The 26384-nt window shown below is 49.3% G+C and overlaps 1 protein-coding gene across 4 annotated transcripts in view; it reads left to right on the top strand.

The window, feature by feature from the left end:
• The window catches only part of ADAMTS10 (ADAM metallopeptidase with thrombospondin type 1 motif 10), a 48206-nt gene that overhangs the window by 8708 nt on the left and 13114 nt on the right, over window positions 1–26384 (top strand). For 3 of the 4 annotated variants that reach the window (XM_065745972.1, XM_065745973.1, XM_065745975.1), the window contains 11 exons: window positions 3953–4278; window positions 9139–9503; window positions 14097–14256; window positions 15277–15494; window positions 16717–16800; window positions 17257–17402; window positions 19670–19713; window positions 21004–21109; window positions 21246–21392; window positions 23054–23195; window positions 25919–26026. In XM_065745972.1, coding sequence (XP_065602044.1) covers window positions 4191–4278; window positions 9139–9503; window positions 14097–14256; window positions 15277–15494; window positions 16717–16800; window positions 17257–17402; window positions 19670–19713; window positions 21004–21109; window positions 21246–21392; window positions 23054–23195; window positions 25919–26026 — 1608 coding nt within the window. In that variant the 5' untranslated portion in view covers window positions 3953–4190. The remainder of the gene's footprint in view (window positions 1–3952; window positions 4279–9138; window positions 9504–14096; window positions 14257–15276; window positions 15495–16716; window positions 16801–17256; window positions 17403–19669; window positions 19714–21003; window positions 21110–21245; window positions 21393–23053; window positions 23196–25918; window positions 26027–26384) is intronic. The other variant, XM_065745974.1, reaches the window with a different exon arrangement.

Genomic DNA, 26384 nt, shown 5'->3' with positions numbered 1-26384 from the left:
CATGCTATGGGATGTGACATCACAACCTCAGTGTAGATGGGAAGTGCCATTAGCCCCATACATCAGATCCACAGAAGCACTGAGTTTGGGGACTCAGTGAGTGCCTGGGAATAGGCGTTTTGAGCTTAGAATGCCTTGCCCAAAGTGATGCAAGATGTACGTAAAGGAGCCAAGTCATATAAATCCCATATCAGCCCCTCGCTTTGGGACTATCCCTCCTTTGAAGGCTATACTGTGTTGTCAATGTTCAGGAGCTACTTTCATTCATTCGTTAATGCTGTCACTGATAGCAGAGCTCAGAATCACTCCACTGGGTGAAGCCATCGTGCAGCCCCGCTCTCACTGCACACTGGGGAGGATGTGTCGGTGGAAGGGCTGGGGAGGGGAAGGGGGTGCACTGCAAGTATTTCCTCCCACTGGAGAATGCTGGACGCAGAGATCTGTGTTTGTATTTATTTCTCTCTCAGAAAGGGAAAAGGACACCTGAGCTCATCATTTGCAAAAATTGGATGAGAAACCTGGAACCCGCCAGGCCCTGCATCTTTAAAAGTATTTAAATTCCTCTTTTCTGCACTAGGAGGCACCTTGAACCTTCCTCTTGGCCCTGACCAGGGCCCATCTGCTTCCTATTACCTTCCCATAAAGCTGCCTCACCAGCCAAAAAGCCAGGCTTTCAGGGAATTCTGTCTGCAGCCCCGATGTTGAAATTAGTAACAGTTGTCATCTGTTTTTCTTTTTTCCCTTTTCTTTTCTTTCTTCCAGCCTGAATTTTAACCCCCCTTCCTCTCCCTTTTTTGAGTGTTTTTGGTGTCGGAAGAGGAAACCTTGAGCTCAACCACCAGCTCAAACCCCATCACCTCTCTGCAGTCCTTGCTCTGTGTCCCCACTGTCCCCGGGGCGGGCAGCAGCTCCTCGTGCCGGCAGCTCAGCCCACGGGTTCACGCAGTGAAGCCACCTTGGCGTTGGGAGCAGGGAGCGTCAGCCGCTCGCGGGGCCCCTGCCAAGGACAACGAATTCCTCGGGAAGGAGCAAATCGCAACCGGCCCAAGCGAGGGAGGCACGAGACCGAGAGAGGTGACCCCATACCCTGAGCCTCCTTCAATTACAGCCAGCCCATCCCAACTCAAAGCCATTGGGTCCCCAAGGGCGTCTGACCGCTGCCCTTTGGGAAGCAAAATGTGAAAACTGAGGTTATGGAAAACTTTGTACACGTTGAAGACGCCATGGAGCACCCGTCCTTTCCGCTTACTTCCTCTCTCTTCTGTGTTTTGGGTCTCTGTCATGCATGATACAGCCTCGTTGGGGTCTTGGAAGTCGGAGGGATGTGTGCTCCCTCTGCCATGTGCAGGAATTGGAGCAGGAGCCCTTCCCCCACGGCAGCTTACGGGAACGTTGCAGCTGTAATTCCGAACACGTGGCGCTCGGACCAGAGATCCTTCCCGAGGTCAGGGGGCTGCGGGCTCCCAGTGCTTGGGGCCAGGAGTTGTGCAGGGTGGGCAGAGGGGAGGAGAGGCTGCTGCTGCCCTTCGGGGTCGTTGGGAGGAGGTAGGACAGGAAATAATGACATCCTGGAGGAAGCTAGTTCGACAGCTGAAAAACACAAAAAATTAGTAGTAGAAAGCCCAGGAGAAAATACACTTCAGCTGAGCGGCTTTCTGTCCGCAGACCTTGGAGTGGTGACAGAACTGGAGAGCTGGAATCTCAAGCTTTAATAGATTCTGAAAAATGCTGACTTAGGAGAGCACTGTAGCACGCCGGGCTTTGGTTTCGCCTTCTGCTTTTCTCAGTTTTTCTCTTCCTGCAGAGAGCGGGGATGAGCCAGCCTGGACTACTGCTGCCCTCACCTTGCCCTCCCTGCAGGGGACATGGCAGGGGACGGCTTGTGCTGAGCAGCTGTGGTCTCAGAGACCTGCAATACTCATATCAGCATCTCCGTGTCATGGTGGCCAAGGGCAGAGAGCCCTCCCAAGCCTCCCGCTTTTGCTTCCTGCTTCCATGTGCTGAGCAAGAGCAGCTTGAGAAGGGATTTAGAGGGTCAGCCTCCACTTGGTTCTTGTGGTTGATGATGCTTTGTGCAGTCTTTCAGGCAGTGGCTGTGGGTCTCTTGCTTGGGCTTGGTAGAAGACAGCCTGGCCCATGGCACCAGGTAGGAAGGGGGCACCAGCCCAAGGCACCACTGACGGACCTGGGCCATTTTTAACTGTAAATTGACAGATACAAATCTTAACATTTAAACTGTGGATCTCCAAATTGTGTTTTATACACTAACAGATAATCCTCCCAACATTTTTATCGGGTAGGGAAATAGCATTGACATCTTTAGGTAAATTACTGGAGCAGGAATTGTCTCTGATACATTCTCATGCCTCAATTGTGCATTCAGGAGCATAATTCCATAGGAGTACCACTGACAGCACAACAAAGATGGGAGAGCAGAACCAGAAGTAAATTACAGACTCCATAGAGGGCAAGAGGTGAAGAGGTCCATGAGGAGGGATTGGGGCTCTCCTGGCTGCAGCCTGGCTGGTAGTTAGGCTTTGCTTTTCAAAATGCACCAGAACAAGCAAGGCAATGGTTGGTAACATTATTCCAAGTGTTTCCTTGCTGAGATGAAGACCACACACAGGCCACTGCTGTTGGTGCCTTTGCAAAATCCACCATCGTTCCACCTCCAGCCAAACCTTGTGCACGTTCCCAAGTGCACCTTCCTTTAGTCCATCCCATGATACTCAGGCTCTGAAGATGCTGCTGAGCTGAAGTCAGGCTTTGGGATGGGCTCATCCACTATCCCTCTGCAGTGCTCTGCAGAAACATCTCTGTTGTGCTTGGTGGCTTCTCCCAGGCAGAGCATTGCTCTTCGGATACTTGGGATTCTCCAGGCAGGAGATACGTGCCATATTCATTGCATACGTCATCTGATGGCTGGATAGAAATGAAAACCACAGGCTTTATGCAACTCTCCAGCACTATGTGAGTTCTGTATAATTGCCTCAGACTGAGTGGAAATTATCTGCAAGCCAAAAATCTTTCACTGAAGCAATTAGCAAATCATTTTAAATAACAAATACAATTGGAATCTCATGATCCATTTGTGGATTGAGCTGAGGGTAAGGGTGAGTTCACTGAATGGGTCCTTTGTTTTGAATCACTTTTTTAGGTTTAGCTAATGTTCTCAGAGAGTAAATGCTCTGCTTTCAATGCAGTGGTGATCACTAAAGTGTATTTCTAAAGGGAAATTGAAATAGGGGTTTTAGATCACTCCTTGCTACCACCCTTAATGCTTTCATTTTGTATTTTCCTTTTTAAGAAATTAGGTAACTGAGATCAGGTAACCGTTCATTCTTCCTCATGGGCATTGTGGGCATTGGCAGCAGGACAAAAGCTTCCCATTTATTTTGGGCCTCCTTTCCTCCTGCAGTGTAAGGCAGACAACACCCCCCTCATCCCACTTCACACTGCCAGAGTGCTTCAGGGATGCACTGAGCAGAGTTCACCTCAGCAGAGTGCTCAGACGGCACGATAACTCAGCTTTCTGATGTTGTGAGCTGACTTGGTTATTTGCATTTACAGTTTCTTCCCAACCTTTTCTCCACTTTCTTTCTCTTTCTTTCCACTTCTCTTATGCTCAATCTTCTTTTCTCGAAGTCCTGGACTTCTTCGTTTCATTTTCTCCCTCATATCCTCCTATTCCGTTCTCTTTCTCTCTCTCCTCTCCTCTCCTCTCCTCTCCTCTCCTCTCCTCTCCTCTCCTCTCCTCTCCTCTCCTCTCCTCTCCTCTCCTCTCCTCTCCTCTCCTCTCCTCTCCTCTCCTCTCCTCTCCTCTCCTCTCCTCTCCTCTCCTCTCCTCTCCTCTCCTCTCCTCTCCTCTCCTCTCCTCTCCTCTCCTCTCCTCTCCTCTCCTCTCCTCTCCTCTCCTCTCCTCTCCTCTCATTTGTCACTCTTTCTCCTGCAGGGGCAATGCCACCAAGAACCTTTGACTCCAATTAGCCCATGTTGGCTCCAATTGCACCTGGGCACTGCGTGCAGCAAAGCCACTGTCGGCCTCGCTGCTTTGGGAGTGGCTGAGGATGCCTGTGGAGGAACCGAGGACTCCTGTCTCTACATAAGCGGTGGCCGAGAGAGAGACATGTGGGGACAGCGCTCTTCCAGCCGGTACAATACTCCCTGCACTGAGACAAGCGTCGCTAACTATGGCCATCGCTTGGAGGCTTCTCATATGGACTGTCACTTTCACCACCACCGTCTACAGTTTTCGGGGTTACATGTTCCAGTCACAAGGTAGGAGCAGAGAGGGCACTGGATCTGCCTGAGCCCAAGGGAGGCATTAGGGTGAGGTTGTGCTGGGGAGGGGGTGGAGGCAGCCTGACCTCTGCTCTTCTGCATGTTCTGCAGCCGGACGCCTACTGCTGCTCTTGCAGGTGTTTTTCTTTGACCTATGAGGAAAGGATGTGTTTTTGCTCTCAAGTGTTGTGCTCCTTGGCTTTTTGTGGAATTCCAAGCAGCTGGGTCTTGTGTAGGATGACAGCCACGTACTCAAGAGGCAGAAGGGCACATGGTAGCAGTACCCTCCCACTCAGCTGCAGTGAATCATCTTCACGTAAAGCAGAGGCTTTGGAGCACATAGGAGGTCTGTGTGCTTTGTACATGCAGAGATGAAGGTCTCTGCTGGAGGCACAAGTGATGTGCACAGCTATGGCGTGGACAAGCGTGTGCTGCTGGAGGGGCAGTTTGGGATGTGCATACATGTTTCACTGTTAGTAAACACTCAGATCTGCTCAAATGTGGGCTTTCTGTACCTGTCTTACACGTCTACGTGTTTCTGTTGAGCCTGTTTTTAAACACAGGTACTTCACATGTAAGTTATTGCAAGGAAAGCAGAACGTGGGTGTCCTGCGCATTGGTAGCTTTGTACTGCTGGACATGATTTTATTCCAGATTAGGAGTGAACAGACTGGAAGGTGAGGCTGGCAACCTTGTAGTGAGCCCTGAGTGCCAATGCAGCATGAATGGGTTACATAGTGTAGTTAAATTGCTGATACTAATTTGCTTTTGTGACTGTTTCTTAAGCGACAATATGGATACTACTGTCAGGTGCCAGGGATAAGGAGAAAGCTGTGAAGTTGGACATTTATCCATACAGGTTGTTAATATCCGACCATAATTTTCTATGCCCAGTGTGCCAAAGTTAAATGCAGCTGGGCAAAGGCAGCAGTAGGCCCAGGGTAATACAGTGTCATCCAGCTGTGGTTACAGTGGCTCTGGGTTATTTTGTGAATCTGAACTGGAAAGTAGCACAGAGGGAACCCAAAGCCATGTACTGCCTGGTGCTGAGCACCATCTTGTTGGAGCATCATGATAGTGTGGCTTGCACTGGATAAAATGCAATGCAGCCAGCTGCAGAGCTGTGTGCCATGCAGGCGCTGTGCAATGTGCACCATTATACAGGCAGATTTTCTTTAATGTGAAACAAACACGGTTTCTGGTTCTCCCAGCCAAAGCCTCTGGCAGTGCCTGTTGTGACTGTTCTGGGCCTCCTGCGTCTGTCAGCTCGCACCTCCCTCCATCTGCACAGCCGCGCTCGCAGCACTAGAGACGCTCTGACAATGGCTTTGCTGCCAGATCACCTCCATCCTGACTCACAGCAGCTCCAGTCCTCCTTTGCTCACCAGTCCCCACATTGTTAACACACCTCAGTCTGAGCCCCTGGGCTAGTTGTTTTAGTACATCCTTGCTGACCTAGATCTGGAGCAGGGGTGGGCAATGGGCTGGGCTCAGCCCCAGTGGTGCCAGGGCTTGCAGCCAATCTCCTCCCCATCCCATGGGTCAGGCTGCCCCATGGGCCCCTCTCGTTGTCAGAGTGCTTTTTTAGGCTTCTTGTATCCTGAACAAGCAGTGTCAGGCTGCTTGCAATACTCAGCACTTCACGCTGCTGAGGTAGTAAGTACATAATCCACGCAACACCCTTTCAAGAGGGTGAGACACTGCTATCTTCTCTTCGCAGTTGGGAGGCATGGAGAATAAAGGCCAATGTTTTCAACAAGCCACAGATTTTGGCCAGAACAACTTGCCCATGCAGTCCCGTGAGCCATAATGAAGAGGGATTCATGTGCCTCATGCGCAGACTCCAGATCAGTGTATTTATTTTATGCAGGGAAAAGATTAAGGTATTACAGTCATAAGCTGTAATTATGTATGTGGGAAACAGCAGCCCAACGTTGAAGGCCTCTACATGTCAGCAGAGATGTAACGAGATTCAGAAGGTAAACAACGTCTCGTGTAAACTCAGGCTGTGGTTTTGAACAATGCAGGGAATTGCAGCTGAAGTGGTTGGGCAAGGATTCGGCACACAGCCTCCATCGCTGAATGGTTTTTCATCAAAAGGAATTTTTTTTTCTAATGCCTTATTTTAATCTTAGTGATTATACATTCCCTGTTTTACAGGACATTAGGTGAGGGCAGTCTCACTGCTCCAGGCTCTCATACCACCCGATGGACCCACAGAATATGTATTGAGGCTGCTGCAATTCCAGGGCAGTTTGAGGCCACAGATACCAGAGTGTTTTCCCAAATGATCCTTTATAAATTGTGTCTGGGCTGCAGCTGGGGCTCCTCTTTGCTCTGGTGACAAGATGAGAGCAAACATCTGCTTCCTTTTCATCCTTTAAGTGGCTCTGTAATGACAGAAGCAGTGATGAGAGCACACAAGGAGGGAACAAAATCCTCCCTCCTTGGCTTTCACCTTTGCTCACTTCTTTTTGTTCAGCTTACCCCTACCTTCTTTGAGCTCCTGCATGTCCTTGTCCCAGGATGCTGCTCCTCACCCCTGTCTCTGCCTCCATGTTCTCTCCTTTCCCCTTGGGTCCCCATCACTGGGCAGGATTTCCTGCAGTAAGGCTTTTTATAGTATCTCTTCTGAAGCAGTGTGACAGCTCTCTGGAAACACCAGACTGCTTATCACCAGGGCAAACCTGTCTGATAAGCAGATGCAATACTGTACGTTTCAAGCCAAGATCTATGAATACAGCATGAAGTGGCTGAGGGGGCAGAGGGAATATTATAGCTTTTCTGGAAGGAAGGAAGGAAAGAAGGAAGGAAGGAAGATCAAGCAGTGCTGTCATTGATGTTGGGAGCTCCTAGTATGAGCTGTAACATGGGGGTCAGTGTGACCAAGGAAGGGATGAGTAAATGTTGGAGTAAGGGAACATCTGTAATGCTGTTGGGTGGACATGAAGTGCGTATATAGGGTTAGGGAGTAAAAGATGCCAATCTCATAGAGGAAGGAACCAGCTGTAATGCTGGATGAAGGTGAAAGTTTCATTATTTTTTCCATTTGTTGCTTCTTCACTCTAAATCATCCATCCTAAAAGGATCCGTATCATGAAAGGCACTGTTCTCAGCTCTTTCTTCTGTGCCTCAGTTTCCATGGTGGCATCCCTGAGGATGCATGGTGCCCAGCACAGCAAGAACAGTCTGCCACACACAGCTTGAGCCCCAGATCCTGGCCACTCTTCCTGAATGTACTTTATAGGTCAGGATCAGGGTCCCAGACCCTTTCTAGACACAAACCTCCTTCCAAGACACTATTTTGCTGCCCATGTGGACTGCAGAAAGGGAAAAACGAGACATTTCTGATAGCAAATTTTTCCATGCCTGAGGTCATTTCTTAAAAACAAGTAGTCATGTTTGTTTGCAGTGTGATGCAGGGGAAGCTGGAGCACAGGAAGTTAAAAACCAAATAGTTTCTTCTAGCTTGTTGAACCAGGGGAGAGATGCCAGAAAAGCTTATGGTTTGGAAGGTTGGGAACTAACCCCTAAACCAAGCTGGTGTGAAGGACTGTCCCATTAGTGGTGGCCAAGGAAACCACTCGGTCAAGCTCCCACACTGGAAAACATGCTAGAGTGAAAGGAAACTTTCCAGCGCTGCCATGTGGTAAGAGTGTAATTTGGAGTCCAAATTTATGATGGCTGGGAAGGCTTTGAAGATGGGTGCTGTGGAGCCAGGCAAAATCACCCACCCCACAGCAGCCTGGCCTCCCTGTTTGCTTAGGAAACAGCTACACATAGAATGCAGGAAGCACAGTGATGTTCTTCCAGCATGAAGAGGATAGATCCTGTCCTACCCTGTAAGCAAACCTCTAACCCTTGGGCTTAAGAAAAAAGCACTATTAGTGGAGAACTGTCCTATTCAGTGCATGACTTTTTTTTGCATCTTTTGCTGAAGCCTCCAGTCTTGAGGCTGCCAGATACAGCTAGACCTCTGCTCAGACCCTGTAGACATTTTGCTAATAAAACATGAGATTTCTGTAGAGATTTCTGACAATTTCTTTGTCAGCTAAAAGTGCTACGCAAGTGGAATCATGTGCTTTGGACAGTGACCTTGTCAGAGTACATTTCCTAAGTGGTAAGAGTCATCCTCAAAAACTCAAGTGCCCCAAGAGGAGGTGCTAAGCCAAGGTTATACTGTAGGCACTGAGCTGGTGAACTGTGATGGTGCAACAGATGCAGGCCTGGCTGGAGACTCGAATTTTGCTGCCTTTTTAGCACAGCTAGGGAGTTCTGGGCACCCAACATGTTATATTGATTGCAAGAACTTGATTGCAGGTCTTGGTGCTTCTCAGTAGAATGCCTCATACCTAATGTACTAATGAAGCTGTGATCATGGTTTATGTTCTGTTCACTGAGAGTCCTAGGGACTCCCAAGGATCATGCAGACTGGACAGAGGAGAGAATCCAGTTATCAATCTCTGCTGTGCTACAGTTTGAAGTCCCTTGTCTTTATTCCTATCTTTGTTTTAGATGTCTCTTGCAAGCTTTCACAAGTGAGCTTGATCCCTCTATCAGACTGGAGGGAAGCCAGGCTACTCTGATGCCACAAGTGTCTGACAAGCCCTAGAGATCTGAAAGGGGCTGAGCACTGAGCTTTTGTCCTGCTGACTTTTGTCCTGTGTTTTGTTTGCAGCATGAATGGTGTGCTTGCTGGTGGAAGTGGGTGTGAGACTGCTGGAAATACAATGGCTACGTGACAGAATTCCCAGGGTCAGGATCCTGCCCTGGCTGTGGCTCTGTGCTGAAACTGTTGGCTGTTTTGCTATGACTCTTTGCAGAATGTCATTCCTCCTTTTTGCTTTTCCTCTCCAGAGGAGTTCCTTTCCAGCCTCGATCACTATGAAATTGCATTCCCCATCCAAGTGGACCAAAACGGGGACTTCCTCACCTTTGACATGAGGAGCCAGCTGAAGCAACGCCCTCGGCGCAGCCTGGGCTCCTTGCCCTACGAGCCATCAGAGCAGCAGGTTTTCTACAAAGTCTCTGCCCATCGAACCCAGTTCCTCCTCAACTTGACACTGCACTCCAACCTGCTGGCTGAGCACTTCACTGTCGAATACTGGAAGCGAGATGGTGTGGACTGGCAGCATGATTTCCACGAGGATTGCCACTATGCGGGCCACCTGCAGGATCAGTACCTGAACTCAAAGGTCGCCATCAGCAACTGCAACGGACTGGTAAGTCCCTGCATTTTGCTCAGCCAAGGATCATACAAACTACCAGAGCTACCCACAAAGCAGAACAGGTTGCAGCTTCTTTGATATTTGGTGTAGAAACTCTGGGTTCCAGCAGATGGATTCATGATGGAGGGAAAGGTCTGAGATCAGTGTTAAAATATAACACTGCAAAGTAGCATCAAAAGTCAGCTGAGGATGAAGGCCACGTTTCCACATTTGTAGGACTTCCTGATCCATGTTGAGGTCCATTTCCTACCGAAGTCAGTAAGAGTTTTTCCATTGATTTTAACTGGAATGGAACAATCCAAGCTTTAGACCATTATTACAGCTCTCACAGAACTCCCCAAGTCCACTTCAAGCAGTAGCAGCAGTAGATGTATTTTATATATAGCGCTGGTGAGGAAGAAGTTCAGCAGCAAAGAAGTTTCATGTCACAACTGAGAACGACAGGGATGCATTCAGTTCCTTGTAATTGCTCATCCATTCCTTGGGTGGCTGGTCCCCTCTGTCCAGATTTCAGGAGCTGAAAATATAGTTTCTTGGAGGAAAATAAAAAACAACATGAGATATAGCCAGTATTTTTCAGTGTAAAGAGAGAACACCAAGATGGGACAAGATGGGATGCAGGAGGAAATGATCTGTTCTGTGTGTTCCCAATAGCTAGGATTAGACATCATGGTCTTAAATATCAAGAAAGCTTAATGGTAGATGGTAGTGCTAAGGATGGCTGATCTCTGCACTAGGCTGCTTGAAGAGTGCATGCCTCAAGATCACTGGAGATCTTTAAGGACAGGCCAGACAAATGTCTCTCAGAAATACTCCAGGTATGATTCATTAGCTCTTTCAGCACTTGTTAAGGAATTCCATCCTTATTTTTCTGTTATTTTCTGGCATTTCTGGCTCACACAGCACATTTGAAGACCTACCAGATGTAGGGATGGAGCAAACAGACCCTGCTAGTGAATCCCAAGGATGATGGCACTCTTGGAGGAGCAACACATAGAAATAGACTTTCTAGGCCAGATTCATATTTGTGCTATAGCCCCACCTCTTAGCAGCATTCTGGCAGTGTAGAAGAGCTTCCAAATGGGAATGAATTCACATTTGATTTATTGCTAAATCTCATTGCCAGAACAGTGCTGCGGGTTATTAACAGAAATGAGAATCTGACTCACTATATCAGAGAGTCTAATGTTTCCATCTCACAGCCAAAAATCAGAGTTGCATAAATTCTTGGTTCTCGAGTTAGCCTTTTGTTTGGATATGGGGCTTCTGCTGAAGTCCCAGATAATTTACTGATGTTCTAAAAAGAAGAGTTAAAGGGTAGCTGAATACTGCTAGCCAGAAGTGATCCAGTATTAGTCTACCTCGTGTTTCAAAGGGCACCAAGAGCAAGTCAAGCAATGGCCCGGCTGCACTTATGCTGGGATATTTTAGACCACAGATGATCTAGCTCTGGAGGGATTGTCTGGAAAATGCAGCCAGGCACAAAGAGGTACAGGGGGTCATCCAGCAACCTCTCCTTTTTCTGAACTCCGTCCTCCTGTTGTGGAGAGTTACAGGCATCAGCAGGAAGGGAGATCATCAGGATTCACGAGGACAACAGGGACAGGAATTTAGCCAAGGGGATACTGTGTCTTTAGCTGGTAGAGTGGGGCTGCACTTCCACTTGAGCTAATCACCTCTGAGTGATGAACAGCCAAACCCTTCTGGCTCCTCTCCTGCTGTCCTGCAGTCTCCAGGCAGCACCAGGTCTGCTTAGCAGGGAATAGATGGAGACAGAAGATCTCAGAGAACTCCTAGATGCAAAATGGGGCTGTGTTCTGGTGCTAAATGGGTGCAGGCTGGGACCAGTGCTGGTTATGAGGTGCACAAAAGAAGAGGGAAGGGATGAATCCACAGAGGGGCCCAACACAAAGACATGAAAATGTGTAATGAGCATCAAGCCATGTCCAACTCCAACATACCCGTAAAATATCTGTGTACCTCTGTAAACCATGTTGTGCTCAGATGCTTGCACCCCGGCTGCCAAAACCAGGGTTCTGTCCCATTGACAGGATGAGAGGTAATAGCTTTAAGCTGTGCCAGGGGAGTTTTGGGTTGGTTATTAGGAACAATTTCTTCTCAGAAAGAATGGTGGTGCATTGGCACAGGCTGTCAGGGAAGTGGTGGGGTCTCTGGGGTCACCGTCCCTGAAGGTGTTTGAGAACTGTGAAGATGTGGTATTGACAGACATGGTCAGTGAGCATGGTGGGATGGGTTGAGATTGGGATTGGGGATGTGACAGTTCTTTTCCAACCATAATAATTCCACAATTCTGTGACTCCTCTGCCTGGCCCCACCGCCATGTCCATGTGCAGCGGGCCCAGCAGTCCCAGCAGGCCTCATCCCCTATGGCCAGAGTGGGATAAAATTCACCCACACTTAACCAGGTGCAAAGGGCAAAATGTCCTATTTCCCAAAGCGTCACAGCCATGAGCTGCCAGCAAGACCCAGCACAAAGAAGCTGTAGCCTGCAGGAGCAGCCTGGGGAGGCCTGGGTTCAGCAGAGCTGTGTCTCTCCCTGCAGTCTGCACGGCAGCCGGAGGGCTCACGTCCTGCAGTCAGCAGATCACAGCTATAGGCATAAACACCCTCAGGAGAGAAATGTGCCTGTCTTCCCTCTTGCGTCAGAGCTCCTCAAAGGCAGCGATGCAGGCTGGTTCTCAGCCCTTGGTGTCTGCTTCCGTCTGCATTGCCCTCCTGAAATCAGCAGGAAGATGAGATGTTTGGAGCTCGGCAGATGGCCCCATTGCCGGGCTGACGTCAGCTGCGAGTGCGTGTGAGGGGAGGTGGACGGGCCAAGCTGCAGTGCCTTTCCTAAGCGTGGTTGTAAGCTAATAGAATAAACCATCCCTGCTCTGCAGCTGACCTGGGTGAATCACAGACAGGATATCCAGCTCAGCTCCCCCACAAACCACAGAGATCTCTCTCAGGGCCTCTCCGCCGCCTGCTTTCAACACGCATGTGTCACGTCCACCACCCAGACCTCAGCGCTTGGCCTGTGGGGTCGGAGTCCCGTGACAGCAGTGCTTCACTCCCGCAGAGTCACAGGACCTCTTGCATGCCCCAAGAAAACTGTGGATCATAGTGTCTGGGTGGCTGGGAAGGGCCCTGTCCTAGTAGCTCCTGGTTTGCAGCAGGATGTGCTCTCCCCTCCTGCTGCTCTGCCCCAAGCCGGCGGTGACCTCCTTCTCCCCATCCCGCGATGCCGGCAGCCAGCTGGCTTCGCAGGCCGACACTCAGCTTTCCGCCGCAGCCCTCGCCAGGCTAACCTCACAGTACCTCGCTTGTGTTTGAAAAGGTGGAGAGGAGCCAAGAGCAACAGGGCCTGGTGCAGGAGGAAATCCCCCGGCACTCGGGAGATGGGGACTTTGCCGTGCGCACACTGCCCCGATTCAGCTTTCGTAGCAGGGAGGGAGGTGGGGAGAGACCCATTGCGGAGGCAGCATCCACCTCAGAGAGGCTCTCCCCATTTGCCCAGCAGTAATGCTGTTACATAGATGGTTCCTTGCATGTAAGGTCCTCTAGATGTTTTGCAGTGATCTGCTTCCCCATGCCCATATGGAAGATCAGGACTTCTGTCCCTATTGTGCCACATCCCGTCCTGTTTTGTGCCATCCCATCAGCACAGGACCACTGGGGTCCGTGCATCCAGAGCTATGTTGGCACACAGGGAGTGAGAGGATGGCCAAATAACATGAGACTGAGACTCTGGGGATACTCTAGGTCTGCCTCAGCAAAGTCAGGCAGTTTCATGGCTTGGTTGCTCACTGGTGAAGTTCAGCTGGTAGAGTACCTCCATTTCTTGAAGGTGAGACTGAAAGATATGGAGGTGAGCTTCTGCATATGTCACGTTAGGCTTGAGGAGCCTTTTTATGTTGCCCAAACCTTTCACGCAGAGGCAAAGCTCTGCTGCAAAGGCAGGAGCAGCTGCAGAGGAGCAGCTGGTTAGTTGACCAACCTGCTGATGGCTGCTCCCACTGGTTATTGTGGTCTCTCAGGGAGGTGCATTGACAGAGGGCAAAGTGTGGGCTTATAGCCCTGATTTGTTCGTTCAAAGAAGAGAAAACAACAACAAAAAAGTGCATCTCAATAACTAAATCAGCAAATACAGGAGCAGAAACAAGATCATCTGATGGAAATGGACAGTTGGGTTGTAAAAGGGGCAGTGGTAGCTGCAGGATTTTAGGCTGCAGATAAAGGTAGACATGAAGACATAGTATTTAGGATCCCACGGACAGCTCTTAATTAGATCAATGACTGCGTGGAATAGGAAACAACATTCTTACAATTTTGCAAGGAATGAGTGTGACTTCCTGAGCACTTCAATGTGGATGCCCTGAGGCATCCACGAGCAGCTGGCTCAGTTTGCTTAGGTCCATGGCTTTGTAGGATTCAGTGTTCGTGCATAAACAAAGAATTCCTGCATGTTCTTTCAGCTGTTTCAGTTCCCAGAAATTCAGAGGCTAAGCATCAGAAAGTTCATTATGAGAAGCCGCCAGCATATCAGCCGTTTCTCTCCCTACCTCTTCTGTTTCTTTCCTTTCACAGCATGGGGTGATAGTCGCAGATGAGGAGGAGTATTTCATCGAACCGCTGAGCCCAGGAGCCAACGTCAGCGCAGGGAACGAGGGCAAGGGCAGCCCCCACGTTGTGTACAAGCGATCATCCCTCCAGTACCCACACATGGATGCAGCCTGTGGCGTGCTAGGTATCTGAGCCCACCAAACATCTTACAGTCCATGTCAGTGCAGGCTGGGAAAGTCCTCTATGGCAAATAAACAAAACCACCCTCTTGCATTTAAGAAAGTTTTATTTATGTATTTACTTCACTGATGTTAGCGTTTCTGGTAGCCTGGTCTTTGGAATACTCTTGTACTCTCTGCTTCACAGCAGGGCCTTTAGATTTGTAAATAGAGGGAGGAATTGAGAAAAAATTCTCCCTTATTGTTCTTACAAAAATCCTTCCAGATTTGGCCAATTTAGAATGTATTGAGAAATTGTAGTTCGCGAATGCTCAGACTCTGCCCCACATGCCTGTGCCCTTCTTGTCCTTGCCACACTTTGGTCTGTCCCAGAGCCTGGTTGTAGTCACTGGCCCCTGTGGCACCTGGGCTCTCTGGATATCGTGTGATAAGCATCAGAGCAGAGGGGGTTGCAGCCAGCTATCCCCACTGCACAGTAGTGCTGTAAGCCCCACAGACAGCTCTCCTGTCCTACAATGGGGCTCAGGCCATGGGGCAGAGCTGACAGCCCCACTGGGGACAAGTCTGCAGTCAGATCAGTAGCACTTGAAGCCTGGAGCTCACTCCTACAAACCCGCTGCTGCTTTGGAGGTTGCAGCCATGTCTGCGGAGGAAAAGCCAAGTCCTAAATTCAGGTCCTGGCAGGAAAAGGAAAGAGGAAATGATCTGCAGTGGCTTTATTGTCAGATTATGTCTGTGTAGTTTCTAAATCTGCACAGCTCTTCCCTATGACGGAGCCGAGGGCAGGGCCCTGCCATAGAGCAACAGCAGAGGTGCTGTGTGCAGCAAGATGGGCACAGCAGGAAAGCAGCAGGATGCCAGCAGGGGAATGCTCAGCACAAGAACAGGGCTGAGTGTATGCAGGATCCATCTGTGGTGCATACAGGGCCCTGCAATGCCTTTCCTTCCCAGCAGTGAAACCGAGCTAATTGCATCCACCCCTCACCTCTGTGATTTTGCAGCAGACAAATTTCTTTCCTCTTCAGATGAGAAGCCCTGGAAGGGGAGGCACTGGTGGCTGCGGACACTGAAGCCATCCCCACTGAAGCCATCAGGCAACCACAGCCAGCGAGGCCAGCTGCCCCTGAAGAGATCCGTCAGCACAGAGCGCTACGTGGAGACCCTGGTGGTGGCTGACAAAATGATGGTGGGGTACCACGGCCGGCGGGACATAGAGCAGTACATCTTGGCCATCATGAATATTGTAAGTGTTATAACCACATCATGGAGCTTGGGGAGCCCAGAGGCCCACGTACACAGTAGCAGAGAGAAAGCCAAGTAAAGCTTGTTCTGAACCTCACATGTCTGGGTTTGGCAAAGGGTACTGTGTGTTTTTCCTGTGAGATGACAAGTGGTACAGAGGGAGCACAATGGGGAAGTGAGATCTGTTCCAGGATTGCAGTGCTCCTTCCCAGGCAACAATCCTGACATGCTGCCACAGTCCCAGAGCAGTGATACTCCAAAGCCTGCAGGGACTCTGTGCTGTACATCGAGAAGCACTTCAGGAGAGCTAAACTCTGGCCTCTGTGACCACGCTAGGCCAGATCTAGACTGGGAGAACAAAGCCCTTTTTTTGAGCAGAATCTCTCATCTTAAATTAGCAATGCAAATGGAGCCAGCCAAGCTGAGAGACACATGGGAAAGCATGAGGACAGTCAGCTCTCACGCCTGGGGGCTGATCAGAGTGAGGGGTATGGAGAAGTACCCCCTGATCTTCCATACAGCTCTGCCTGTGTCTCTGGGTTACCGCAGAGGAGCTTCCTCTGCAGCACCACATTGAGGTCATTGCTGGCAGCGGGATGACAGGCTAGATGTATTAACAGCTTCTGCTGGTCATGCTGAGTCCTCCTGTGAGGTGAGATGAGTTTGGAGGTTATCCATCAAACCTATGAAAGCCCCTCTTGTGATAGTTCTTTGTCTTGTCCTCTGCAGGATCTCTTTTCATGGCTTGCTCTGTTTGCATTTCTAAAGCAGATGCCAGATTTGAAAACAATACAGTGTCAAACTGTTTCATCTGCTGTAAAACACCCACCGTGTGGCAGCAGATTTCTGGGAGATCCTGTCTTGTTCCCCACTGACAAGCAGTCAGCAAAGCTCCATCCCTAAGGCTGCAAATGCCGGAGCCATGGGGCTTCTTCACCCTAAGGAGCAAGGTGCAGGTGCTGCAGGATTCCATCTTCACCATTCAAATCTCCCCAGAAGGAAACACCAAGATCTGAACAAGTTATAAGAGGTTTTGCAATCCAAATAGTGATGTGGAGTCTCATTCACATTTCTACTTCCTTTAGGACTATATTTAGACCCCTCAGCAGTGCTGTTTTCCCATATGGGTGCCCAACATGTGCCCACCTTGCAGCCATCTCTCCTATCACTCTGCTACCGAGCTCATTTTTAAGACTCGTCTTTTCTTGTTTCTTGGAGGTCAGGTTGCCAAACTTTTCCAGGACTCAAGTCTGGGCAATATTGTCAATATCCTGGTGACCCGGCTGATTCTCCTCACCGAGGATCAGGTAAGCTGGGCTTTGCTGAGTCACTTGCATTGTGCTGCAGCACTCTCTCTGGGGGACTATGTGTTTCCTCTGAATGCTACCCTGGGAAATCTCCCCACCCCATGCAGTTTTCTGGGTGTACTGTGTGCTCCCAAACACAGCTGGGAACTGGTTTCAAGCTATGAGAAAATGAGACTCAAGGATAAAGTGGCTTTTGAGAGACTTAAGTAGCTTTAGTGAAGGGGACATGGTCTAGTGGGCGTGGTGGGGATGGGTTGATGGTTGGACTTGATGATTTTAGATGTCTTTTCCAACCTTAATGATGCTATGATTCTTCAAAGTCTTGCTTCCCCTTGGTGTCTGGTGAAGGGGAAAGGGTATCTGGACTGGTTTCAGTGTTCTGCTGACATGGAAATCGTCAGTGCCTTCACATCAGATCTTCTCTGGGAACATGCTGCTATATTGCTTCCATTCCAGCCCACACTGGAGATTAACCACCACGCTGGGAAATCCCTGGACAGCTTCTGCAAGTGGCAGAAATCCATTGTGAACAGGAACGGCAACGGGAACGCTATCCCTGAGAACGGCATAGCTAACCATGACACCGCGGTGCTGATCACCAGGTAAGGCTGATCCCAACCTTGGCACTGTTGTCTTCCACCTCCACCCACATGGCTCATCCAAGACATCCTTCCACGCATTCCCCAACAAGCTGGCCTGGCGGTGGCTGACCCTTCTTCTGTTGCAGCAGTGCAGATTACTGCAGTTCAGATAACCATCATCCATCATCCAGTGTCTTCCCACCATGTTGTGCTCACAAGGAGCTTAGTTTGCAGCCATGGGTATTTGTGCACCTGCAAGTCCATAGAGCAGGATGTACAGTATGTTGCAGGTGGGAACGCATCCCAGAGTCCTTGGACATCAGCAACCTACTGAAACTGAGAGCCCAACTTGCCTGCTCTGTGAAGGACAGAGAAGAACATACAAGTATGACTTGAGCATCATGAAAATGGCAGAGGTTCTCCAGCCAATATAGGATCTGATTTCCCTCAGAAGTAGCAGGGTGCCTTATCCTGGAATAGCAGAGGGTATGGAGGGAAGCACAGAGAATACTGACAGGAAAAGTGGAGTAATGGAGGCCATGGAGGGGACAGCTGTAAGGATGGAGGGTGCCAAGCAGCTCTCAGTACCCAGGCACCAGCTGCACCCTGGGCATCTGAGAGCAGCTGCACACATAGTACTGCTTGGACAATGGGGCAGGGACCCTGTAAGATTTAGTAGCATTTTTTTTTCCCTATTAAGTGGTGGATCCATGTTCATCCTGTGAATCCATACAGCACTCAAGGAGAGCATCCCCTTGGCCCCAGTCTCATCATCCTAAGACTGCAGTGTCTGCTTTTCCTCCCCATGTGTGGGACATGAACACAGACTCTGAATTCTTCAGCCTCACACCAGATGTTTGAGCTAACCCTCAGCCACTTGCAGCCTAGCTTGGACAGCACCATCACATCCAGCTCTGTCGCTCATAAATTCCTGATAACATCTTGCTGAGCTGCAGGCTTTTTGCTCTTGTGGACATGTGTCGAATTGTAGACTCCAAAGGCTTTCACGGATCCGCTCAAAACAAAGCAACAAATGTTTTTCACTTGTTCAGCTTCCTCCTGGGGGTGAGAGGTTTGGACACTTCGAGAGAGCACCGGGGCCAAAGGGACAGGAGCCATCACCAGGAACATGCTGCTCTTAACCCATTGTGTGCTGTCAATTTGCTTCCTCCCTGCTTTTGTTTTCATGAGTCCACCAGGAATGTCAGCTGCCCATTCAGAAGTCCCAAAAGCCACATCACAGTCAGTGTCCTCAATGACATGCACCCAAATCACACTTGGGTCGAAATGTGCCTCATGGGCAAGGAGCAGCACCCACCAGCCAGCTGTTCCCCATGTAGATTTGAACATAGTGTTGCCAAAGCTTTGCAAAAACCCAAATATTTGAGTCTGTGGAGCATGGAATAGGAAGGTAAGCAAAGGCAGGGAGGGCATGCAGTTCATCTCTACAGTTAAACAACATTATTCACACTCTGGCCTAATCTCCATATTCTGGAGGTGCTGCTGGTGTCCCATTGCAAGGATGCTGGGAGGAAATTGTACTTTGCTGTCCTTGTTTAGCTTTTCCTTATTTGCAGCTAATGATGTGCAAACAGTCGGTTCCTTGATGCAATGGCTGGAAGTCGGGCCAGGAACAGAGGAAAGAGTCATTTTAAATCGACTCATATTGAATTTGTTTGGAAAATTCTCAGTAAAGAACTAAGCTGAAAAAGAAAAATTGTAAAAAAAATTGCATTACCATTGAAACTGAAGTGCACTTTGAAATGAAATGTAATTTCAAACTGAAATGTGTGCTACTTAAAAAAAAAAAAATCAAAGCTTCTTGTTTGATTGATACGATTTAATTTGACAGACCTGAGTGTGCAGACAAAGTCTTCATCAGCCAGGGTAGTTCCATGAGCCTGATCCTCCCTGAGGGGAAGTACCTGGCTCACAGCAGCATGCTGGATGCTCTTGAGCAGCACTGGACCATCCAGCCAAACCCACAGAGCTTCAGGGCTGCTGGATCATTGTGTTTTGTCTCTGACCCATCCAGTGCTGCTCAGTAGTCAAGTGACCAATGTGCCAGAGCTATCCTTAAAAGAACACGGCGCATCTCAACCTGGGAGTATTGCAAAATATGGATCTGGGGCATTTCCTACCTGCTGCAGTCTGTACTTTCTGTGCCAGAAGTGTTGCGTGAGCTTTTCTGTATGTGAATCACAGGTAAAATTGAGAAGTGTTTGAGAAAGATTTTGAAGCCGCCAACATTGTGCATCTTCTTAACGCCACCTCCTTTCTCTTTGCAGATATGACATTTGCATCTACAAGAATAAGCCCTGTGGCACTCTGGGTAGGTAGGATTTTGCTTCTAGGCCCTCCAGACCAGTTTGTACATCTTCGGGAGCACGGTACAGGAGGGCTGCCCCATCTGCGTTTCCTAACTAGCAAGCAAAGGGGAAGCACTCACCCAATGCTCCTGCAAGTGCCAGCAGCAGAGCCAGGAACAGGCCCATGGTTTCCAGCCTGCCAGACCGTGTAGCCTTCTTACTTCTGTAAACACTAAAAGCAGCAACCCAGAGGACGGATGGGCTCTGGAACGCTTCTCTGTTATATCCCTGGGTCAGGTCCAGCCTGATGATTAAGAACCACTTGCATCTAGGGCTGGTCCATAGCCTAGTGGAGTATTCCTGGCTTAGCAGAGAGAAATAAGACTTTTTTGTGATGACTGTAAAGGGAGTTCTTTATTTAAACCGCTAGACGCAGACAGACCCTGCCGCTCACTCTGGCCGTAGCTCCTAATTTGTCTTGCCCTGGTCTAGACTAAGCAGTCAGGGAGGGATTATTGCTGTGAATCACTGCAGTTAAAAAGGAAAAATTGGAGGACTTCTGACCTGATGCGGCTGTGGATGAGGTGCCTGGGAAGGAGGTGGTGGCTGGAGGACTTGTGGTGGCTTGGCCTACTCTTAGGATGGACATTGTCCCTTCCCCAGCCCTTAGGTGTGGAGCACAGCCTATGGCACTGGGAAAGTAGGTGGCAGAGAGTCAGGAGAATCTGCTGCCCAAATCCCAGGGGAGGTTCTCCTTTCTCCAGCCCTTTGGATAGAGTCAGAGTGGATTTCCCATTATGGTGGGTGTCAGTCAGGACCAGATGCAGGTGGTCAGGCTGGATCCCAGGCTACTTGGTTGTCTAGTCTGCCCTGATAGGGTTTGGGTGACCAAATCCTGGAGTGGCTGATCCCAGCCTCCTGGTGAAGCAACCTGTTCCCCCATCAGCAGTGCTGTTGTTGAGACAAGAACTGCTGGATATGACCTTCAGTGAGTTTTGACCCATCTTCAGCATTTCTTAGTTTGCTATTGTCAAAATTAGTTGGCAGTGCTAAGTGACCCTGGACCCCATCCCATAAAACCCATGTCCTCACACCAGCAGCCAGTGAAGCCAGTGGGAAGAAACTAGCTGTTAAAAGCAGGCTGGTTTTGATGTTAGTGAGCGTGAAGTGCATCATTAGATGCCCCAGTGCAACCCATGCCCAGCTCAGCTGCTTGGCGCTGGCCCTATGTCCCTCAGTTCAACCCATGCCCCATCCCTTCCAGTTTGGGATATTTTATGATTCTATGTGACTGCTCCATCTGCTTTCCCTAGGCCTGGCCCCGGTGGGTGGCATGTGTGAGCGAGAACGAAGCTGCAGCATCAATGAGGACATTGGCCTAGCCACAGCCTTCACCATTGCCCATGAGATTGGCCACACGTGAGTACCATGCCAAGGAGTCCCCTTGGGCAGCCAGTGGGGAGAAAGTTTCCTGTTGGTCTGTTCCTGCCAGCAGGAGCTGCAAAATACTTCTTACAGTTGATCATCTCTCTAATACTTTGGTGATGCTTTCTAGGTTTGGCATGAATCACGATGGGGTTGGCAACAGCTGTGGCTCCCGTGGGCAAGAAACAGCCAAGCTGATGGCTGCTCACATCACCATGAAAACCAACCCCTTCGTATGGTCTACATGCAGCAGGGATTATATCACCAGCTTTCTGGAGTAAGGAATCCATGTCATCTTACCCTCCTTTCCACCTCACAACCAGTACAAACCTTCAGCCTCTCACAGTCTCCTGTGGGGAGTGGGTAAAAGCCAAAGAAAACCCCCAAAGCACACAGCCCATGCACCTACTGTCTTGTCTCCCAGCACCTCATCCCATACCAAGAGGCATGTGCTCTCCTTTTTTCCTTTAGACATTCCTGCTAAAGATGCTATCTCTAGTTACTCTGCATCTGTGAGACCTTTATTCAGCTTCCCCACTTCCAGAAACTTCACACATAAATCTGTAGCTTCTGGAGGCATTTGGACATTGCTGAAGTTCAGCCAGGAATCACAGGGAAAGTGGGGAAGGAGGATCTGAGACAGAGCTGAGGCTGCACCCATATGCAGCTTCTGCATACACCAAGAAGGAGAGTTTAGAGATGAATGTGCAACTTAAGGTGTCATTAGTCCAAAGAACCTTTAGAATTCAGGAGAAGGGATTTAGGCTCCTAAGTCCCCAAGTTTTGATATTGTTACCTAGCCTGGAGCTTTTGTTGCAGGTTCAGGCATCCCTCTGGATTTTTCTCAAAAACCAAGAGGTTAGAATCCACTTTGCTGAAGTTTGTGGGAGGACACAGGTACTGCCTAATGGAAGGAGTGGGCAGTACATAAATTACAAAAGGGAGAAGCCAGTGTGTAAGATCCCTGTGGCAGGAGCAAGTTCAGGGCAGTCTGAATGACCTTTAGGAACACAGACCAAAGCTGTGATGCTGCCATCATAACATGAAGGCAGACATCCCGAGAGGCTGCCCTCCATCCCACAAAGCTTGGCCATAGCAGCATGGCTTATCACCAAATTCCACATCCTGCAGCTCATGTTTGGCCACAGCAAAATCTGCCCTTCTTGCCCTTGACCCCTGGATGCACAGCAAACATGCAGAACATCAGGAAAGCATCATGGCCGTTGTCCTTGCATGATCCCGAGGTCTCAGCACAGATGGCAGCAAACCTGTGGCAACCCCCCATCACAGCCTGGAGAGCCCCATCTGTGCCAGGGATGTGGTGTGCATGAGACCCCAGAACAAGGGGTCAGGGGAGTGGTGACAGGGGTTGTGATTTAAGGAGAGCTCTGGGCAGTGAGGAAGGGGGAGGGAAGGGCGTGTTTCTTGCAAAATTTGGATGTTCCTCCAATGTTCTGGCATGTAGAAGGATGGGCTTGGAGAGCAGGGGCTCTCTGCTCAGCACCATCAGCCATGGATCTGCAGCCGCATGGTGGGAGGGCAAAGGTTGCACTAATTCCCTGCTTCTGCAAGCAGTACAGGGTCCTTGCACCCACCCATGCCCTGCCAGGTGGGGTCTGCTATACCTGGAGTAGACAGAACAGTCAGGGGCTGGCAGCAACCTGCAAAACATTGAGATTAAAACTTTGAGAGCTGCATGTGCCAAAAGTGCTTCCCAAAACCCAGCCCTGGGGATGTAGACAGAAAGATTTCAGAGCATTTTCTCAGTGCTGGTTGTGCTCAGAGGTTTCCTTACTGTAGGGCAGTAAAATTATCCCCCAAAGCAGCCAAGTCTGTGTGAGCTGAACCCCAGGCAGAGCCAGGTGTGCTGCTGCTCCTCTCCTGCAATGTTTTCCCAAAAGCTTTTCCAAACTCTGATTTTCCTCTCTTTGTTTCCAGCTCTGGGATGGGATTATGCCTGAACAACGCTCCTCCCAAGCAAGACTTCATCTACCCCACAGTGGCTCCAGGACAGGCCTACGATGCAGATGAGCAGTGCCGTTTCCAGTACGGAGTTAAATCTCGCCAGTGTAAATACGGGGTAGAGAGCCTTCCTGCTTTACTATCGGTTCCCAGGGGGTGGAGGATTGGGGCTGCAAAGATCCTTGGGGTCATTCCTCTGCTGCCAACATCGCTTTGCTGGTCTGCTTGTAATGAAGGGCACTTGCACGTTTCCTGTGAGCTTTCCACCTTGCTTCCCTGGGAGAGGACAGAGGAGGTCATTTTGCATTCATAGAGGTTGGCTGCAGCCCAGTTTCCATCATATTATCCCATGGGATCTGTTGCCTTTACCCCATGCCTTGGCTGCTGCTGAATGCCAAGGGCTGCTGTTGAATCCCAAGCTGCAGTCCCCACCTCCAGGTTCTTCTGTCACTGGGGATTTGGTACACAGATGTATTTTTTGTGATCCTTACTAGAAATCATTGTGCTACACACACTGCCATAGGAGGAGAAACTTCTCTCTTCCAAGGGAGGTGGGGCAATGTGCTGTAGGTTCTGCCAGGGAGCTGCCTCTCTAAACCCCCATTGCACTGCCATCTCCTGGGGTCTGAATACAAGAAACCACTGAAAGGAAAGGTTGTTTCAGGAGATTCCTGGGTCTCAGCCTGACATTTTGTTGTATTTAACATATAGAACATTGCTGACCATCTGAGCATAGTGGCAAGTGGAAGGTGTGTGCACTTAATGACTGACTGAACACCTTCCCCTCAAGAAAGCAGAGGATCCATTAGTGAACTACGTGAGCATCTGTGCTGTCTGATGGACACTTGTGTGTATATTTACCCTGGCCCAAACCCTGGAAAGCTGGAGAAGGATAAAACAATTCAGATCAGATTTAGTTTCTCTTGCAATCATTTACTTTACTTCTCTTGCAACCACTGGCCATCCCCATGGGCAAACAAGCCCACTGTTTGTCATTGAAGTGATACAGTATTAAACAGTTTATCACTGAGTGTTCGGTTGTGTAGTATGTCTCAATGCTAAACCTCCTCCCAGTGGTCTCATTAGCTCATCATGGTGAATGAACACCTAAGTTTGACTCTGGAAATGGGGTGGATGCAGCAGCAGGAAAAGTCCAAGTAGCACTACTGACTGCAATCAGAGCCCCTTCTCATCTCAATCAGAGGCAGTGGAATGGAAATTTTCCACGTTTACATGCCTGTTCCCCAGCACATTTTTAACTTGGTCAGGCTCTTCCTGTATATACACAAGGATCTCGAAAGCACAAGATGTCCTTGCAATGACCCTTCCAGCCCAGCCCATCATGCGTGTTTGGGAGAAGCCCAAAGGGCATAGGGGCTCAAGTGAGCACACATAAATCTGGGTAAATGTGTACATCCACCCATCCCATAGCCCATGTAAACAAACTGCAGGGCGATGGTGTAAGTATGTCAGGATCTCTTTATTTTCTGGCCTTCTCCACCTCCATGCTAGCACAGAGCAAATTATTAATAGGCTTGATAATGACAATGTGAATAGATATAACTAGTGGAGCTGGGAAGTCCATTCTGTTGGTGTTGCACTAGGACTACAGGAGTTCCTACATCCCAATAGTTGTAATAGTTATGGGAGTGCAACTTGATTTTAGGGACAGGGTTAGTGGTTATGGTGGTGATGAGTTGACAATTAAACTTGATTTTAGAGGACTTTTCCAATCTTAATGATTCCATGATCAAATGAAGGGATCAGTGCCTTTTTAAGTTGGGAGAGAGACTATCTTTTCCTTCATCAAAGCTGAGTATTGGTGATAAGGGTTAGGAACCAAAACACCATTGTGTCTCAGAGCTGAGATCTGAGCTTCACTGTGTCACCCAGTTGTCACCCTGTGCTTGCAACCTCAGTAGTAATAGCAGGACACAGAATCCCTGAGCTCATGTTTTCACCCTTCCTGATGCCAGCTGAGGATTCCCAGTTGTCCAGCTGGCAGCCACATAGTCACTGTGTCAGTGCTGGAGCTCTCTGTGAAGTGGGGAGTTTTCCAAAGTCTTCCTTCAGTAAGAATAAGAACAGGGCAGTGATGTGGCAGAGAACTCAGTTTTGCTTTTTAGCCTGTTGCTTTGCAGTTTGCTGGTGTTCAAGTCCAACAATGGGCAGAGCAGGTCTGGGCTTTCTGATGTCGTAGCTGTGATGGATTTCAAGGGTGTCTGCCACGGCTCTAAAATTTTGTTGGTTTTAAATGATGAGTGAACAACCAAGGGAAGTTTTTGTCTGCTGGTGCTCTGAGAGGTCAGGATGGGTCAGGAAGCCTCCTGCCATGAGGTGTGAAGTTCCAAGCCCTTTCTATTCCATGAACCCAGCTGCTCCCAGGACCTCACAAAGAAGCGATCAGAAATGCCCACTTCTGAGTTACTCAGGGGCTTACTCAGCATCTGGCATTGTTTTGATTGGTCTGAAAGCAGCTCTGAACTCTCCAGCGAAGTCTTCCCTCCATGACTGTTGCTGGCAGGAGATGGCAGTTGTGATATGAGGCATTATGGGCTATGCTCACATTCCCAAGCAGCCCCAGCATCCCTCTGAAGCAGACCTGGACCCACCTGCATCCCTGCATCCCATGAGCAGGGAGATGCTCATGATGGGTGCTGCAGGATGGGTCCTTGTGCTTGGCCTCTGCAATGAAGACCCAGTAAAGGCCCTGGGGAGGGGACTTGCTGCGCTGCCCCAGCCTTGCAGCCCCAGCACAGGGTGAAACCTGACCTAGGCCCCATGTCTTTGTCTCTTTCTTCTTCCCTCCCCCTCTCTCCCCCAATATCTTTCTCTTTCCAGGAAGTCTGCAGTGAGTTATGGTGTCTGAGTAAAAGCAACCGCTGCATAACCAACAGCATTCCTGCTGCAGAGGGGACCATCTGTCAAACCAACACCATTGAGAAGGGGGTAAGGAAGCCCAGAACACATGGCAAGTTGGCAGTGGGTGGGTGAATCCCTTGTCCAGCAATAAAAGCTTATTCAAGAGCACACACCATTCCCTACACAGAGGGAACCCAGCTGTGCCAAGGACCACCAAGACCCCTGAGCACACTCAAATATCAGACCATTTTTCATACTCAGCTGAGAGAGGAAGATAGGATTTTTCATGGTCGTGTATTGTAGGAGTGAGTCTTGACTTGAAAATTGAAAATTTGACTTGAAAATTGAAAATTTGACTTGAAAATCTCTCTTCTTTCCTGCACCTCTGACCCTCATTTGCACCAGCATAAAGTGAGTGTGAAACTATTCAAGCAAAGTGTTAATG

Source organism: Cyrtonyx montezumae, unplaced genomic scaffold (genome assembly GCF_038088225.1).
Source record: "Cyrtonyx montezumae isolate F1298 unplaced genomic scaffold, pur_monq_1.0 scaffold_39, whole genome shotgun sequence".
In the NCBI taxonomy this organism is placed as follows: domain Eukaryota; kingdom Metazoa; phylum Chordata; class Aves; order Galliformes; family Odontophoridae; genus Cyrtonyx; species Cyrtonyx montezumae.
This window is presented reverse-complemented; position numbering and strand designations above follow the sequence as displayed.